Source organism: Scyliorhinus canicula, chromosome 17, assembly GCF_902713615.1.
Source record: "Scyliorhinus canicula chromosome 17, sScyCan1.1, whole genome shotgun sequence".
In the NCBI taxonomy this organism is placed as follows: domain Eukaryota; kingdom Metazoa; phylum Chordata; class Chondrichthyes; order Carcharhiniformes; family Scyliorhinidae; genus Scyliorhinus; species Scyliorhinus canicula.
In genome coordinates, this window is record NC_052162.1 from 80291237 (window position 1) to 80306820 (window position 15584).

The 15584-nt window shown below is 42.1% G+C and overlaps 1 protein-coding gene across 10 annotated transcripts in view; it reads right to left on the bottom strand.

Moving 5' to 3' along the window:
• Positions 1-15584, bottom strand: part of aifm1 (apoptosis inducing factor mitochondrion associated 1) — a 73450-nt gene that overhangs the window by 37718 nt on the left and 20148 nt on the right. For 3 of the 10 annotated variants that reach the window (XM_038774881.1, XM_038774879.1, XM_038774884.1), the window contains exons 2-5: positions 11762-11898; positions 6146-6251; positions 4968-4997; positions 3396-3533 (exon numbers count right to left, since the gene is read on the bottom strand). In XM_038774881.1, the coding sequence (XP_038630809.1) occupies positions 3396-3533; positions 4968-4997; positions 6146-6251; positions 11762-11898 (411 nt within the window). The remainder of the gene's footprint in view (positions 1-3395; positions 3534-4967; positions 4998-6145; positions 6252-11761; positions 11899-15584) is intronic. The other 7 variants (XM_038774883.1, XM_038774882.1, XM_038774888.1 and 4 more) reach the window with 4 other exon arrangements.

Sequence of the window (15584 nt, forward strand, 5' to 3'; positions counted from 1 at the left end):
CGTTCAGTTTGTAATGGACATGATAACAGAAACAGTGTTAAATTTATAATGTTACATTAGCTGACAATTAGTAGGAAAGGGAAAAGAGGCTGCAATCATAAAAGACTGCTGACACTTTACACCTCAAGGTGCTCACAAAAGCACATATTTCATCAACTGTTAATAATTACTATCTTAAAATTGCCTCTTGGAAACATGATCTCCATGTTTACAAGCCTAACAAATTAAAAAGGTGATGTCTTTAATACAGAAAGTTAATTACTTACTGTGTTGGCTACTTTGCATTTATAGGATCACAGTACTTAGGAGCAGGAGCAGGTCAGTCAGCCCTTCAAGTCTGCTCTACCATTCAATAAGATTGTGGCTGATCTGGATGTGGGATTGTGGTCTCAACTCCACTTTCCTGTTTGCCCCCACCATAACCTTGACTCTCTTGTCTATCAACAATCTGTCTAACTTTGCATTAATGAATTCAATGAGCCAGCCTCCACTGCATTCTGGGGAAGAGAACTCCAGACTAACGACCCGCTTGAAAGAAAATAAATTATCATTGCCATCTTAAAAGGGAAACCTCTTATTTTTAAACTGTAATCCCCAATTCAGGTTATCCCCACAAATGGAAACATCCTCCCCGGTATCTTTGACCTGGGTTCTTTTACTGCAACAATCAAACATTAGTGCCCATTCAACTGCCTTTTTACTAATGGAATTGTTCTTTTACAATTTTTACAAATCCTTTACAACAGCCAATAGATTACTTTTAATGAATGCATAAACAACATGAAATAACAAGAAGAAAATTGAACTGTGCAATGTGACAAATTTGTACAATGAAAAAATGTGTAAAGAATGAAGTTCACAGATTTAGAACTACAAAGCACAATTAATTGATTCCATGCTGTGCTTAGTTATTACGATCCCAGACCAGACCCCAACAGCGGCTAGAATACTGGACCGAAACCCCAGTATTTTCGTTTATTTGTTAAGACTGTGTGGAAAGGACGATTCGCTCCAGGAGTGATTGAACAAAAAAATAGGGTTTTGCTATTTTTATAACAAAACTTTATTATGAATACAATATTAACTTTTTAAACTTTGTACCCGAAGAAAACAGCTTACAATTACCCCTTAAGCACTACTACTCAATTTCCCATTAAACAACAAGAAAAGAAACATACAGCTCTCAATTTATCTTACTGTGGGGAGAATTGTGGACTCAAGTGTCAGACAGATCAAAATTCAACTCCTCTCTCCAAAGCTTTCTTCAAACAAAACTGCCTCTCTAAAACTTTTCAAAATGTCTCCCTACATTCCTTGGCTCCACCCAGCAATGACCTCATCTCCCCAAGTTGAAAAACAAATTAACTCTGCAGGCTGCAAAGCACATTAACTTTCCAAAGATTTTCCCAGTCAAACCACAGTCCAGTAGTCCAGACTGAAAACCACATTCCTTTGTCAATTTCACCTTCTGGCTGCTAAAAGCACCCAGGCCCTGCAAAACAGGATTATTCTTAAACAGGCACGGCCACTGCAGACAAAGATGCTAACTCCAAGCTTTTAACACTTAAATTGCCCACTACTTAGAATCCAACATACCTAGTCTTCCAGATGGCAAAATCATCTGAATAGGTAACTCGTATATATTCCCCTAATAGATAGAAAATAGGAGGAGGAATAAGCCATTCAAGCCTTTGAGCCTGTTCCACTATTCGTTATGATCATGGTTGAACATCTAACTCAGTTGCCTGCTCCCACTCTCTTCCCTCCCCCCCAACCCCCATTCCCTTTAATTCCTTGAGCCACAAGAGCTATATCTAACGTCTTCTTGAAAATGTACAATTTTTGGATTCAACTGCTTTTTGTGGTAGAGAATTCCACAGGCTCGTCACTCGCTGGGTGGAGAAATTTCTGCTAATCTCAGTCCTAAACGGTCTACACCATATCCTCAGGCAATGACTCCTGGTTCTGGACTCCCCTGCCACCAGGAACATCCTTCCTGCATCTACTCTGTCTAGTCCTGTTAGAATTTTCTAGGTTTCTCTGAGATCCCGCCATATCTTCTAAACTCCAGCGAACATAACATCCTGCTCTGAGAACAAGCCAGCAATAACTGCACTAGTTTCCTTTGTTTTTGGTACGCTATCCAACACTATATTCATCATAACGTGCTATCTTACACGGTGTAAAGCACCTATCTGTTAAGAGCAATGTGAACTATGAACAAATGAAGATGCCTGGGTATAATTTGCCCAATCCTAATGGTACGGAATTTATAATCCTCGGTGTCCTGTCCAGGAGGCAGGAAGAAATATATATATATCTACATCAGCATGGCTACTTTATAAGTATTATTTTTTAAATGGACAAATGGCTGGATTGATAAAATGACCATCGCTGACTACTTGATGATAGGTTTGGGAGTTTCTGAGCAGTTTAAGCATGAACAAAGGATAACACATCAAACCCCTGGACTTGTATTACATTCCAGCCAAGCCAACACAATGGGTTAGTTGGTGCCAGCCAGCTACAGACATAGGCAGAGCCATTTGACTCATCTCCAGCGTTGTGATAACGGTTCTACAGTTGCTGTTCAAAACATAATGGGTTTCAACAAGAGGCCTGCTTAATAGAATAGCTCGATCAAAAACAACCCCGTTACATGATCAAGACTTGAGCTGCTTGAAGTCCTTCAATTATACAACTTTTGAATTTTATCTACCATTCCAGTTTAACCTCCGAAGAGGACCAGACTCCAGATTAGCAGTCTGCCTTTGACCTCCATCTTTCTCCAAAGTCTGACCTCCAGGAAGGACTGATATTTTGCCTACAGTGAACTAATTTCCAGGATAAAATAATACTTTGCTGCATCTTTAATGGACTCAACCTGCAAATGAGTTCCTAGGACCAAGACCAGAAATTTTGCCAAAAAAGCCACCTATAAAAATCTTCATTGGACAATGACTTACTAGACTCTGCACTCACATGAAATTATAATTCTTATTTTTATCATGGTCTTTGCCCTGAGCCCCTTTCTTTCCCTTATTCCTTCTCATTATGCGAACGCAAAAAGGGCGCACATTGCAAAACTGCGTGTGTACAAAATAAACCAACACTCTTACTTTAACTTATCTTGAGTTTGCTACAGGGTTATTAATAGAGGATTGGATCACTCCAAAGCTGAAGGGTTGGGGAAATTACACCATCACTTAAAAGAGAAAATCAAAAATGACGGACGGGTAGTAAGTGGCTGTTTACATTAATCCACCTGCTCTTTGTAGATAGATAATTGATATCAATCTGTTTGAATCAATTTGATTCAATGGTTCACAAGAGGACCAAACAACATCTAAAATACTGCACTGCTTGACGGCAAAACTCCACAAATCAGGACCCACCTTCGATCTTATCCTTACCACTTCCATCTGCCTCTGAGAGTTGCTCAGTTTCAGAATTCTCTACTGTTACTTCCACTGAGGCCTGTTCAGACACTTCAGTGGTAACCTTTTTTGGGGCTTCCGCTGAAGAGACAGATTCTGCAAACACAAACCGTTGGACAAAATTTGCCTAACATGCAAGATTTAGGGCAATTCAGAGCTAGCCTGCAATTTGTATTATCATCTAACAATGCAAAACAAAGAAAGAAAAGACAATAGCAGCAATTAATCAACTTCATTTGGATAACAAAATTATCATACAGCAGACGCCTTTCATCTTTTAATTGTAAATAAAATATAATAAGCAGAGGTCATATCTAGATCCAAAAATACCTCCACATAATCATCACTTTTCACGGTCTGAATCGAAGCCGTCAAACACAAAGACCCAAAACGATCAAGGCATAAAACAATTTAGGTGTATTTCAATATGCACAATGCTTTAATGCCATCCAAAAGCAACTCCCAGAAATTAGTCTGATTTGTTCATTAATCAGAAACCAAAAAGCTGAAATCACGATCTTTAATTTGCCAACCCACCTCCTGGGAGCAGATTGCTCACCTGCCAACCATCACGTCACCATTAAAACCAGAAGTAGACAGACTGGAGCTTGGATTCAGACTTTTAACACTTCAACCTCCCACCTGATTCAAACCTGCCAGTTTTTCAAGAGTTAAAACTCTTCCTCGAGTTATTTTTGTAGCTTTATAGCGGGTACTTAATTTTCCTCAGAAACCACGATCAGACTGAGGAAACCTTTATCCACATTTCCTCAATATTACTCGGCCCATGTACTTACCTATTCATCCCTGTATATTAATTGAAAATTTCAGACTATTTTACGTATCTTTGGTTAATGTTTCTGTGTCACACACCTCTAAATTAACTTGGCATTCTTGCTTCTTTCGTGACCTCCAAATTGCTTATTTGCACTCAAAACCTATAGACCGACCTTCCAGAATGGTTAGCAGAAATTATAGTACGCCATAATCAAATTGCCTTTCTCCCACTAAATTCTGTATCAGACTGATATCAAGACTGCATCTCATTTATGTGAAAGAGACCAATGTCTCCACTGATGCCGCCTTCCCAAACTGTATGGAAGATACCATTGAAATCTTGTTATATGTGGCAGCTACTTTCCACAAACAAAGGTGATTAATTTCCAAAAAATGTTCTTTCCCTTCGTGCCAACTTCTACTAAAGAATACTGGAATACTGATGGCATGCAAATCTCAAGAGTTTTGCTGGATGTGTTTTAAAGCTGTCAGGCCATTTGACACACCACTTCTCAAATACCAAGTGAACAGTCCAACATAAGTTCCTGCAAATGTGGTGAAATGTGGCATGCTCAAGATAAAAGCAAAGCTAGTGGTCTTGATCCACCTGTACATAACCATGAATTGTTCTGGATTATGAAACAAAGAAAAATAAGAAACCCCCTGGAATTATTTCTGACCATTACTGCTTATGTAACTGTGAATGATGCCACGGACTGGGAGAATACAGCAACAATGCAATTCAAGATTCACCTTCCTCTGCTGGTGGCTCTTCCTTTTCACCTATAAATTTAAAAGAAAGCACAATTACCATTTATAATATTGTAGCATCATAACACATAATTAGACACTGTTATTCATGAGTATGTGAGTTTTAAAGACTCATTTGGATTGGTTACAATATATTTATATTTCAATATTTAGTTAACTAATAGAATGGTCAAGAACCAACAGTTCCGATTCGCATATGGTTTGAACAAAGTAAGCTGCATAAAATGCTGGGAATGGACTTTCATAAAGGAGGGAAAGGAAAATTAGAACACAAATCACTTTTTCACAAAGATATATTCTGTTCATTAGTTAATTGTCCAAGTAGTTCATCTTCACTCCAACTTGCTGTGACAATGAATTAAGCAAGCGCCAAAATATAAGTATCTTCCTGTACCTAAATTTTGGAATAACACAATTTTACTTTGCACATGTGAATTAGTCATGCATTAATCATGAAGTGAAAAGGGGCAGCATGGTGGCGCAGTGGTTAGCATTGCTGCCTCACGGCGTCAAGGTCCCAGGTTCGATTGCAGCTCTGGGTCACTGTCCGTGTGGAGTTTGCACATTCTCCCTGTGTTTGCGTGGGTTTCGCCCCCACAAACCAAAGATGTGCAGAGTAGGTGGATTGGCCACACTAAATTGCCCCTTAATTGGAAAAAATGAATTGGGTACTCTAAATTTATTTTATTTTTTTAAAGAAAAAAATTAAGAGAAACATGTTAGAAACATAACAAATTACATGAAATAGTTATTTTTAAGCTCACAATTAAACAAAGTTATGGAAGCAAGAAAACTATTGATAGCTTTGTAATGGTTCTGATGGTTCAGTAAATAAATTAACTGGCGAATGTTGTGCAGAGCAATACTGATCACGAAGATGCCATGGCCTATTTCAGTTGCGTCAAGCTAATAATTTCTGAGTTATACCAGGGACATCAGATTTGGCCTCAGCCAAGCCAGGGAGATGAGAAGAAAAAATCAGGCTGGTTTTCAAATTCTAATCGCCCCACAGCCCAAACACCTGCTGGTTCATACTTTCTCGATTCATGTCTTTAAACTTTCATCGTAACAGTGCCAAAGGGCTGCTGCCAACCATGAAATGATACCGCTGCATGTCTATACCTTTATGGGAATGGGAGTGGGAGGAAAAGCATACATACTCTTTGTTGATAATTCTTCAGGTTTCCTTTCTGTGTTTGATCTTGAAAGTAATTGCGCTACTCTTTCTGTGTACCTTTCTTTGTCTTCTTTTATTGTCCTATATACCTGTCAAGTGATATTAATATACAGTATATTTAATTGTTGTTCAACAATCCAAATAACATTTGAATAATTAAAATATAAACAGCATGCTGTTCTCCTTTTGTTTATATTTCAAATGGTAATGCAAATGGATTTCATTTTCCTGCTGTTTTATCCATGCAAAATGTTTCAGCTCTCCTGGTGACACAGAAGTCCGAGTACAGTTACTTAGGGTAGAAATTTGTGGCGACAAGGCCACGTAATGTAGGTTTCCAGCAAACTCCCACAGAGGGTTTCTTGCTGGTGGGGGAGGGGGGGGGAGAAGAGGAGGTGCATACAGTGGGAACCCCCTCGACAGCAGCGGGACCAAAAGATCCCACTGCTGGCCAATGGCAGGCACATCTGTTGCTGTGAAAAATGTCACCCCGGAGGGGGGTGGTGGTGCAGAAAATCCTGCTGCTTCAACAGGTATGAATTAGATGAGAGAAAATGAGATTTTACTAATATGCTAACAATGTTGTAAAAAAATGGAGCTTCAATAACAGATTCAATTATTTTAGTTTAGTTTACTTATTTCAGATTGATACAAATTATATAATCACCAAACATGATTTTTGCATTGTATATTTCTGGACTGGCCTCATATCATCAATGTTACACCAATCACACCTCATTTATAAATTAAGATCTGCTCGGCGAGGTGACAACTGAACTTACAAAGGTAAAAACAAATTTGTTAAAGACACCTCACTCAGATGGAATATAACAGACTGTTGTGAAATAATGGACAATCAAAAACATTTGATTCTGATAATTTTAAAGTCTTTCTTTTGAAAGGATCTCGGTATTATTTGCCTTGTTTAATTATAACTCTAAGTGTTTAGTTATCTGAAATAAATAATGACAAAAATAAATCGAATTAAAAGTATACGCCAATCAAATTCGAAATGGACAGATTGAGCTACTGGAGTCCTGCCTGATGTTCAGAACATTTCATGTCCTGGTGGGCAGCAAGACAAATATAACATCTAAACTTGCCGATGATGCAAATTAAAGCAAGAAACCAGGATAATTTGAGCAAGGTATTATTCGAGGAGTGGAAAAAGGTGTCAAACAAAGGTTTTATCAAACATTTGGGCAGCTGAACAATTGGAAATATATGGCAAACAATAAATATAATTCAGTGGTATACTGTAGTACACATTAAGTATTTTTTAATGCCACCGATGTACGGTGAGAAACACCGTGCAAATAACTCAAGTAATTAGTTCCTAATGAAGCATCTTTATTAATGGACTAAATAAACTGCTTTAGAGGATATGAGCTTGGCAAAAAAATTAATAAACACTAAAAAAAGATCGTGTTTATGAGTGAAAATAAAGTGGGTAGCAAGGTGGCGCAGTGATTAGCATTGCTGCCTCTCGGCGCCAAGGTCCCAAGTTCGATCCCGGCTCTGGGTCACTGTCCCTGTAGAGTTTGCACATTCTCCCCGTGTTTGCATGGGTTTCGCCCCCACATCCCAAGAGTGGATTGGCCACACTAAATTGCCCCTTGATTGGAAAAATGAATTGGGTACTCTAAAATTTGAAAAAAAAAAGTGAAAATAAAAATGACCTGTAAATGTTGAAATGTATCTTTGGATAGCTGTTATTTTTAAATTAACATTTTGAATTTTGAAATGATCTTGTGCTTATGCCAAGATACTCATCTGAATGTTCTGTTGCTTGTTCCCCTTCTTGTTGTTTGAAAAGTAATTAATAATGGAATTTCCATATTGCTGAGCTTGATATTTATATAGCCAGATGAAAAAAAATTCCCTAGTTAGTTTTATAATTTGAAATTTAGTTCAACGGGATGCTAAGCGAGGGAGGGAGATGTGCAATCACATATTCCTGTTCTTGATCCATTCTACGCTCTTGATTTCTTCCAGCATTTTATTCCTGAATGCACATTCTGCTGCTCTAGCACCAACCTTCTATCATTCCTTGTCCCTCCACTCAACAGTAATTTATATTTAGAAGCACCATTAAAAGCAAAATGTACCAGGAGTTTAATTTGAGAGAAATTGATGTCATAACAAAGAGGGAAATATTAGCAAGAATGACTAAAAGCTTAAATAGAAGTTTAAGGAAAGGGAAAACAAGGCAAAGAAGTGGTGGTGATGTTTGGGCTTGTGCATGTGTAGGGTGGGGGGGGGGGGAAATATGGGGAAAGGGTGGGTCAAAGTCATGAGGTTTGGAAGGGGGGCTGAAATTCAGTGCATTGATGGACTGGGAACCAGTGTAGGTCAGCAAATATGGATGAGAGTTGAATGGAGTTTGGTGCAGGTTGAGATAGTGGCAGCAAGATTTTGGATGATCTTCGGTTTATGAAAGGTGAGATGCAAGCCACACGGCATTGAAACAATTGACTCCAGAGATAATAAAATCATAGATGAGGTTTCAGCAGCAGATATGCTGACATCAGGTGGAGAAAGGCTATATTACAGAGATGGAAGGAGGTGATCTCTGCGAGGGAAAGCATATGTGGCCAGATGCTCAAGTGGGAAATAAATAGGGCAAGCAAGGATGCAGTCTGATATGTTGTCAGTTTGCTTGTTGGACAACCAAATAATAATAATAATCTTTATTGTCACAAGTAGGATTACATTAACATGGCAATAAAATTACTGTGAAAAGCCCCTAGTCGCCACATTCCGGCGCCTGTTCGGGTACACTGAGGGAGAATTCAGAATGGCCAAATTACCTAACAGCACATCTTTTGGGGCCTGTGGGAGGAAACCGGAGAAAACCCACACAGACACGGGGAGAACACGCAGACTCTGCATAGTCAGTGGCCCAAGCCGGGAATCAAACCAGGGACCATGGAGCAGTGAAGCAACAGTGCTAACCACTGTGCTACCGTGCTGCCCCAACACAGAGCAGTGTTGAACGAGTTGGAACTTTGAGTTGTCAGTGCACATGCTGAAACTAACAGTTTCCTCAGATCATATCACCAGGAAAGAGGAACACAGGTTTGGGCAGCGACAACATTTTCAAGGACCTTGGAAAGAAAAGGGTGGTTGGAGATGGAGTAGTTTGCAAAAAACTGGGGTGAAAGATGGATTTTCTTTTGAGGAGGTACAAGTGACAACAGATGTAAAGATGTAAAAGCACAGAGAAATTATTTGCAATTGTTGAGAGCTACAGGTAGATCTCATGGATAAATTAAGCTGAGAGAGGGATGAGGAGAAATAGGTGGGGAAACTAGCGACGGATGGGCATCCAGGGTTATAGTAGGGGGGGACACTGGGCAAAGTTTGATGTGGTAGGGAAAGGGAAAGGGAGGGATAAGACAATTGAACAAATGGTCTCAACCTTAGTGACTAAGAAATCCATGTGTATCCCACACTTCCTGTTGGCAACCAGTATGGTAAGGGGCAGAGGTTAGGGATTTAAAGAGGTGGTTGGGGAGAAAAATCAGAAGTTACCTTTGTTTTTCATGTGACCCTAGATTGGTGAAGCATTTGGGAAGGCAAGTGCCTGATGCGAGCCAGATCTGACAATAAATGCTGAAACCAGTTCACCCTCAGCAGCTTCCCATTAAGGCATTAATGCTCAAGTAATGTCTCACAGTCCACACCTTCAATTATAAACTTTCCACCTCTCCTCTTTGTGCATACTTGGCACCCAGGAACATTGCCTGTTGACAGTAGCGAGATGGGTTATATACACCCATTTGCATCCGATTCTCTAGGTCCGTGATGCTCTAGGCCTCTCAGCCGGGATTCATGCAGGTGCGAATTGGTGCAGGAATATTCAAGTGTGGATCAAGGGAGTCAGTGCATAATAGAGGTGCCCCCAAATGTCCATCAGAAGGGAAGGCCCCCCCCCCCCCCCCGGACAATACAAATCCTACAACCACCTCACCCAACTGCAGCTAAGTGTTTTGACTTTCTCTTTTTCACAGCAGGTAGCAGGTGGGATGGTGGTTAGCACTGCTGCCTCACAGCACCAGGGAACCGGGTTCAATTCCAACTTTGGGTGACTGTGTGATGTTTGCACGTTCTCCCCATGCCTGAGTGGGTTTCCTCCGGGTGCTTCCGTTCCCTGCCACAGTCCAAATATGTGTAGGTTAGATGGTTTGACCATTCTAAATTGTCTCTTTGCGTGCAAAGGTGAGGTGGGGATATGGGGTTACAGGGATAGACTGGGGAAGTAGGCCAAGGTACAGTGTAGACCTGATGGGCCAAATGGCCTCCCATCTGCACTGGAGGAATTTTATGAAGCACACAGCTGTCTTTGATGTGATGAGGAACTGTCAATCATAGCAAGAGTGTTTATAAACATTGTGATTTGCATCAAAGCAGGGTAATGGAAATGCATTCAAGGGTGAAGGGAAAGATCAATAAACAAACCACCAAGAATCTGTCGATGGGTAATAAAACTGTCAATCACTGGTTAATGCAATGTCTTGCTGTGTGAAATTGAACCGAAGGTTTGCATTTGAAAGGCTTGATGTGTGCTGCGCTTTCCAGGAAATATCATCCAAGGCATCATAGGTTAGGAAAGGGAAAGTGAAAACACAGTGCCTGGACTGATCTTCAGCTTTCAGGCAGGGGTTTCTGATAGAGGTCTCGGTTATGGGTCTTATGGAGGGGGAGGGGTGGGGGGTGGAGAGAGAGAGAGAGAGAGAGAGGCTGGAACTGTCTCTGTTGGGGGATTAATTAGCAGGGATCTGATAGAGAGGAGGGTTCTGATGGAGAGGGGGGGGGGGGTCAGGTCTCCCTCATGCATGCGTGTGTAGGGATGGGGACCTGTTATTCCTGTGCTGATGGGGGTGACGGGGACGGACAGGATGCGCCTTCTTGTCAGCAGAGGGAAGGGGCAGGACTTGCGTTGTGAGCAGGGGGGGGGGGGGGGGCAGATGTTGGGCTGTGTTGGACCGCCTGCTAAAAACGGTGGCCCGATACTGGGATTCCAACACAATGCTGTGAGCTTTGCTCTATTCATAAATTTGCATGGAAAACGAGAGGGAATCAATCACTCCTGAGCGCCGCTCCCAGCACAAGCGGAGACCAGAAGCGGCTCTACTCCGGTGGGAACACTTACTCTCCAGAATGGAAAAGCAGCGCAATGTATATCATCCTGAAACCAATGTACCCTGCACTTTTATCACTATTTGAGATCTTGATAAAAAAATATATTGTGCATGGTATTTATTCATGACTTCAAATCATTATGCCAGTACCACCACTGGGTTACATGTGTAACCATCAGTAATTGGGATATTAAAGTTCAAAATATTCTCTCCAAATTCAAACTTAAATTTATAAAGAAACAATATCTATTACTATGACAGAAGGTGTTTCCTCTAATTCAAGTTGACATTGTATGAAGTATTCCCGGACCCACTGTTACACTTCATTGATATCTTAGTGATGACATTGCATGAATTGGAGACTACAATTTCACAATATATATAATAGGTTATAATAGCCTATCCAGGGGAAGGAATATTTGAAATACAACTACAAAAGGGCAAAGCTGGCTTACATATGCAACTCCCCCAATGAATGTTCCACCAACAATGAAGCAGTACATGAGATTGTTGCTGCTGTCCCTTGGCAGACCTGTGGACATCAAGCACCCTGAGGGGGTTCCTGCAGCAGGCATTTTGAAAGGCTTGAAAACTGTAGAGAAGAATAGAAAAGTAAAGAAGATACTAATCAGGAAAAGAGTAAAGGAAGAAACCAAATTGGAAAATGTAGTGAAAACCCTTTAATTTCAAAGCCCTTTTATTTCACTTTTGTTCGGATTTTGTTTCCATTGTTCGATGCTTAAAGTTTAACACAAGATCGCCATGCTTGCTTGAAAATCATAAATGTTATTTCCTTGCAATACCTCTGAACAACTAGTTGATGTTCTGTGACATAAAAAAATCAGTAAACATGTGGGTCTTTTCACTTTCTATTTCTGTTCTTATAATTGCTGCCCATTATGTTACAATGTAGATATAAAAGTAATTTAAAAGCTATTTTTAGCAGGGAATGTTCCCCTCAGAAAACAACTTAGTGGACCTCTCTGAACAATCAACGTGTTGAATGGTAAGCTCAACTGTGTATAAGGGATCAGGCTGAATTTAAAAGATGGTGTTAATATAATAAATATATTTTTGAACAATTCAAAGAGATGCAACAAACAGTGGACAGGTACTGACAAATGTAAGAACAGGGTTCCAAACCAGGCATGGCTGGGCCCAACGAAAGGCAAATAAGGGATGATAACAAGCCCAGCGAGAGTAATTTAAACTGCAGACGAGGAGAAAAATTAGCTCAAGTCTGCAAGTCACATGTAGGCCTCTGAAGTGAAATAATCCACAGAGACAAATATGTGGGCATGTTTAATGACTTTAAGAGGAAGCCCTCTGCAGTGTGTGTTCCAATATTTATACAACTACATATTCAGCTAGGGGTGACATAGCGGCACAGTGGTTAGCACTGCTGCCTCACGGCGCTGAGGGCCCAGGTTTGATCCCCGTCCTGGGACACTGTCCGTGTGGAGTTTGCACATTCTTCCCGTGTCTGAGGGGGTCTCACCCCACAACCCAAAAAGATGTGCAAGTTAGGTGAATTTGCAACGCTAAATTGACCCCTAGTTGGAAAAAGAAGAATTGGATACTCTAAATTTATTTTAAAAACTGCATATTCTACTGGGTCAGAAATAAAAATGGTGGTTGGAACTAATTTGAAAAATAAAGTTAATGATCTGTTAGTTAGAAATTTCAGCCTTTCAAGCAATTCCATGGAATATTTTCTGATCATATTTCAGTAATCAACACCAGTCGATTCAAATCATAAAATAGTTAGAGCACTGAAGGAGCCCATTCAGCCCATGTCTGTGCCAGTTCCATGCAATAGCAATGCACCTAGTGCCACTCCCCTGCCTTTTTCATGTAGTCCTGCAATTTTGAACAATTAAGAAAAGGCTGACATTTTTCAGATTTACTTGATGTATAATGTGGCACATTGGCTAGGATTCTCCAAAAACGAGGTTAAGTGTTGACGCTGGCGTAAACACCGGAATGTTTCACGCCGGCGTCAACCAGCCTCTTGGCCCAGCGATTCTGTAGCCCACAGAGGACCAGCACGGCATTGGAGTGCTCCGAGCTGCTCCAGTTGCCGTACGCGGCCCTGCACTGCCTGCCGCGGGTCCGTGCGGCGGACGCTTCTGCGCCGCGCAACATGGCAGAGCCACACAGAGGCTCGGAAGAAGGAAGGCCCCCACGATCGTGCGCACCCGATGATCGGTTGCCCCTGATCGAGGGTCTGGCCATTGTAGAGGATCTCCTGGAGACTGATCACCCCCGGCCCCCACCAGGACGGCCACCGCAGCCACAATGCCGAGGTCCCATGGGGTGTAACCATACATGAACCACGCCGGTGGGAACCCGTCCGGTCGACCGCGGAGAATCGTCGCGGGGCCTGTTTCAACAGTGCGCGCGTGACTGGTGCCGATTCTCCAGTCGCCGGAGAATCGTGTCCTGGCATCGGAGCCGATCGCGGGTCTGAAGCCCCATTCTCCGCCCCCGCGCCGAGCGCCATTTCGGCGCAGAGAATCCAGGCCATTAAGTCTGAAACATGTTATCTACAAAATATTTGGTTCTATATGGAGATATCTACAGTGTACACTAAAGGCCATTTATTTTCATTCTGATGGATGCAAATATAAGCACACTGCTGCAGAAAACAGAAAATTATGAGGTTTAAAATGTCGCCAGAGTGCCATAGGCTGCTCTCCCCTTTGAGAGCTGACTGGTGGTGATTTTACCCAAGGGCACCACACCTCAGGTGAGGGGCAATGTTGAGAACACGAGACCTTCATGAATAACCTTAACAGCAAGTCTAATTCAAAAAAATGGGGCTCAATCTTTTTTCAAATACATTTTTATTCCAAACGTAGCAAAACAAAACAAAGATAAACAACAATAGAACGGATAGATCTTTAAAGATGCCGATGAACTACTTTCATCTGGAGCGGAACCCTTTCTCCCACCAAGATAGCAAATTTGATTTTCTCTAATTCCGCCAGAGTCTCACTCTATGCAGATGACCTGCTCCTATACATTTTGGACCCACAAAGCAGCATGGGCGGAATCATCGTGCCCCTGAAAGAGTTTGGCACCTTCTCAGGCTACAAACTCAAGATGAGCAAAAGCGAGATCTTCCTGGTATATCCACAAGCCAGCACTGAAGGGTCTGCCCTTTAAACAAGCCCAACACAATTTCCGCTACCTGGGGATCCAAATAGCCTATGACTGGAAAGGTATCCACAAATGGAACCTCACCAGTCTGACAGAGGAATAAAAAAGGACCTGCAAAGATGGAACACATTCCCACTCTCCCTCATGGGAGAGTCCAGACAATCAAAATGAACACAGTGCCCAGGTACCTCTTCCTATTCAGATTTATCCCGATCTACATCCCCAAGGCCTTGTTCAAAGCACTCGACAAACTAATCATGGCGTTTGTGTATGGGGGGGGGGGGGGGGGGGGGGGGGGGGGGGGGGGGGGGAAGAGAGAGAGAATGCTAGGATCCCAAAAAGGTCCTACAAAAAACAAAATCCAGGGGGGACTAGCCCGCCCAAACGTACAACTCTACCACTGGGCGATGACAGCCGAGCGAATAAGGGGATGGATCAAGGAGACAGAAGCCGAGTGGGTGCACTCGAAAGAGGCCTACTGCAAGGGGACCTCCCTCCGGGCCATCACCACGGCGGCACTCCCATCCCCACCCAAAAAACACTCCAGCAGCCCAGTGGTGATAGCTATCCTCCAGTCCTGGAACCAACTACGGGAGCAAAACTACCAACTCCTTCTGCACTGTAAATTCTATGTAACTCTATGTAAAACTACGCGACCAAAATGTCAGACAAAGCTCCCATCTACAACAACCATAGCTTCACACCAGCACTGACTGACGCCACCTTTAAAAAGTGGGGACAGGACAGAGGGACACTGACAGTCAGGGACGAATATACAGACGGCAGGATCACAACGTTGGACGAAATAGCCAGGGGAACGAGCTAAGGTACCTGCAACTCAAAAACTTCCTACGAAAGGAGACAGGTTCGTACCCACAACCACCACGACAGACATTACTGGAAGAGTTACTGGGCGCAAGCATCCTCGATAAAGGGAACTGTAGCGACATGTATGACCGACTGGTAGAAAGGGCCGACACCGTACTGGACGCAACAAGAAAGAAATGGGAGGAAGACCTGGGGATTGAAATAGGGTGGGGACTCTGGAGCGAAGCACTGCATAGGGTCAACTCCACCTCCATGTGCGCAAGGCTCAGCCTGACACAACTAAAAATG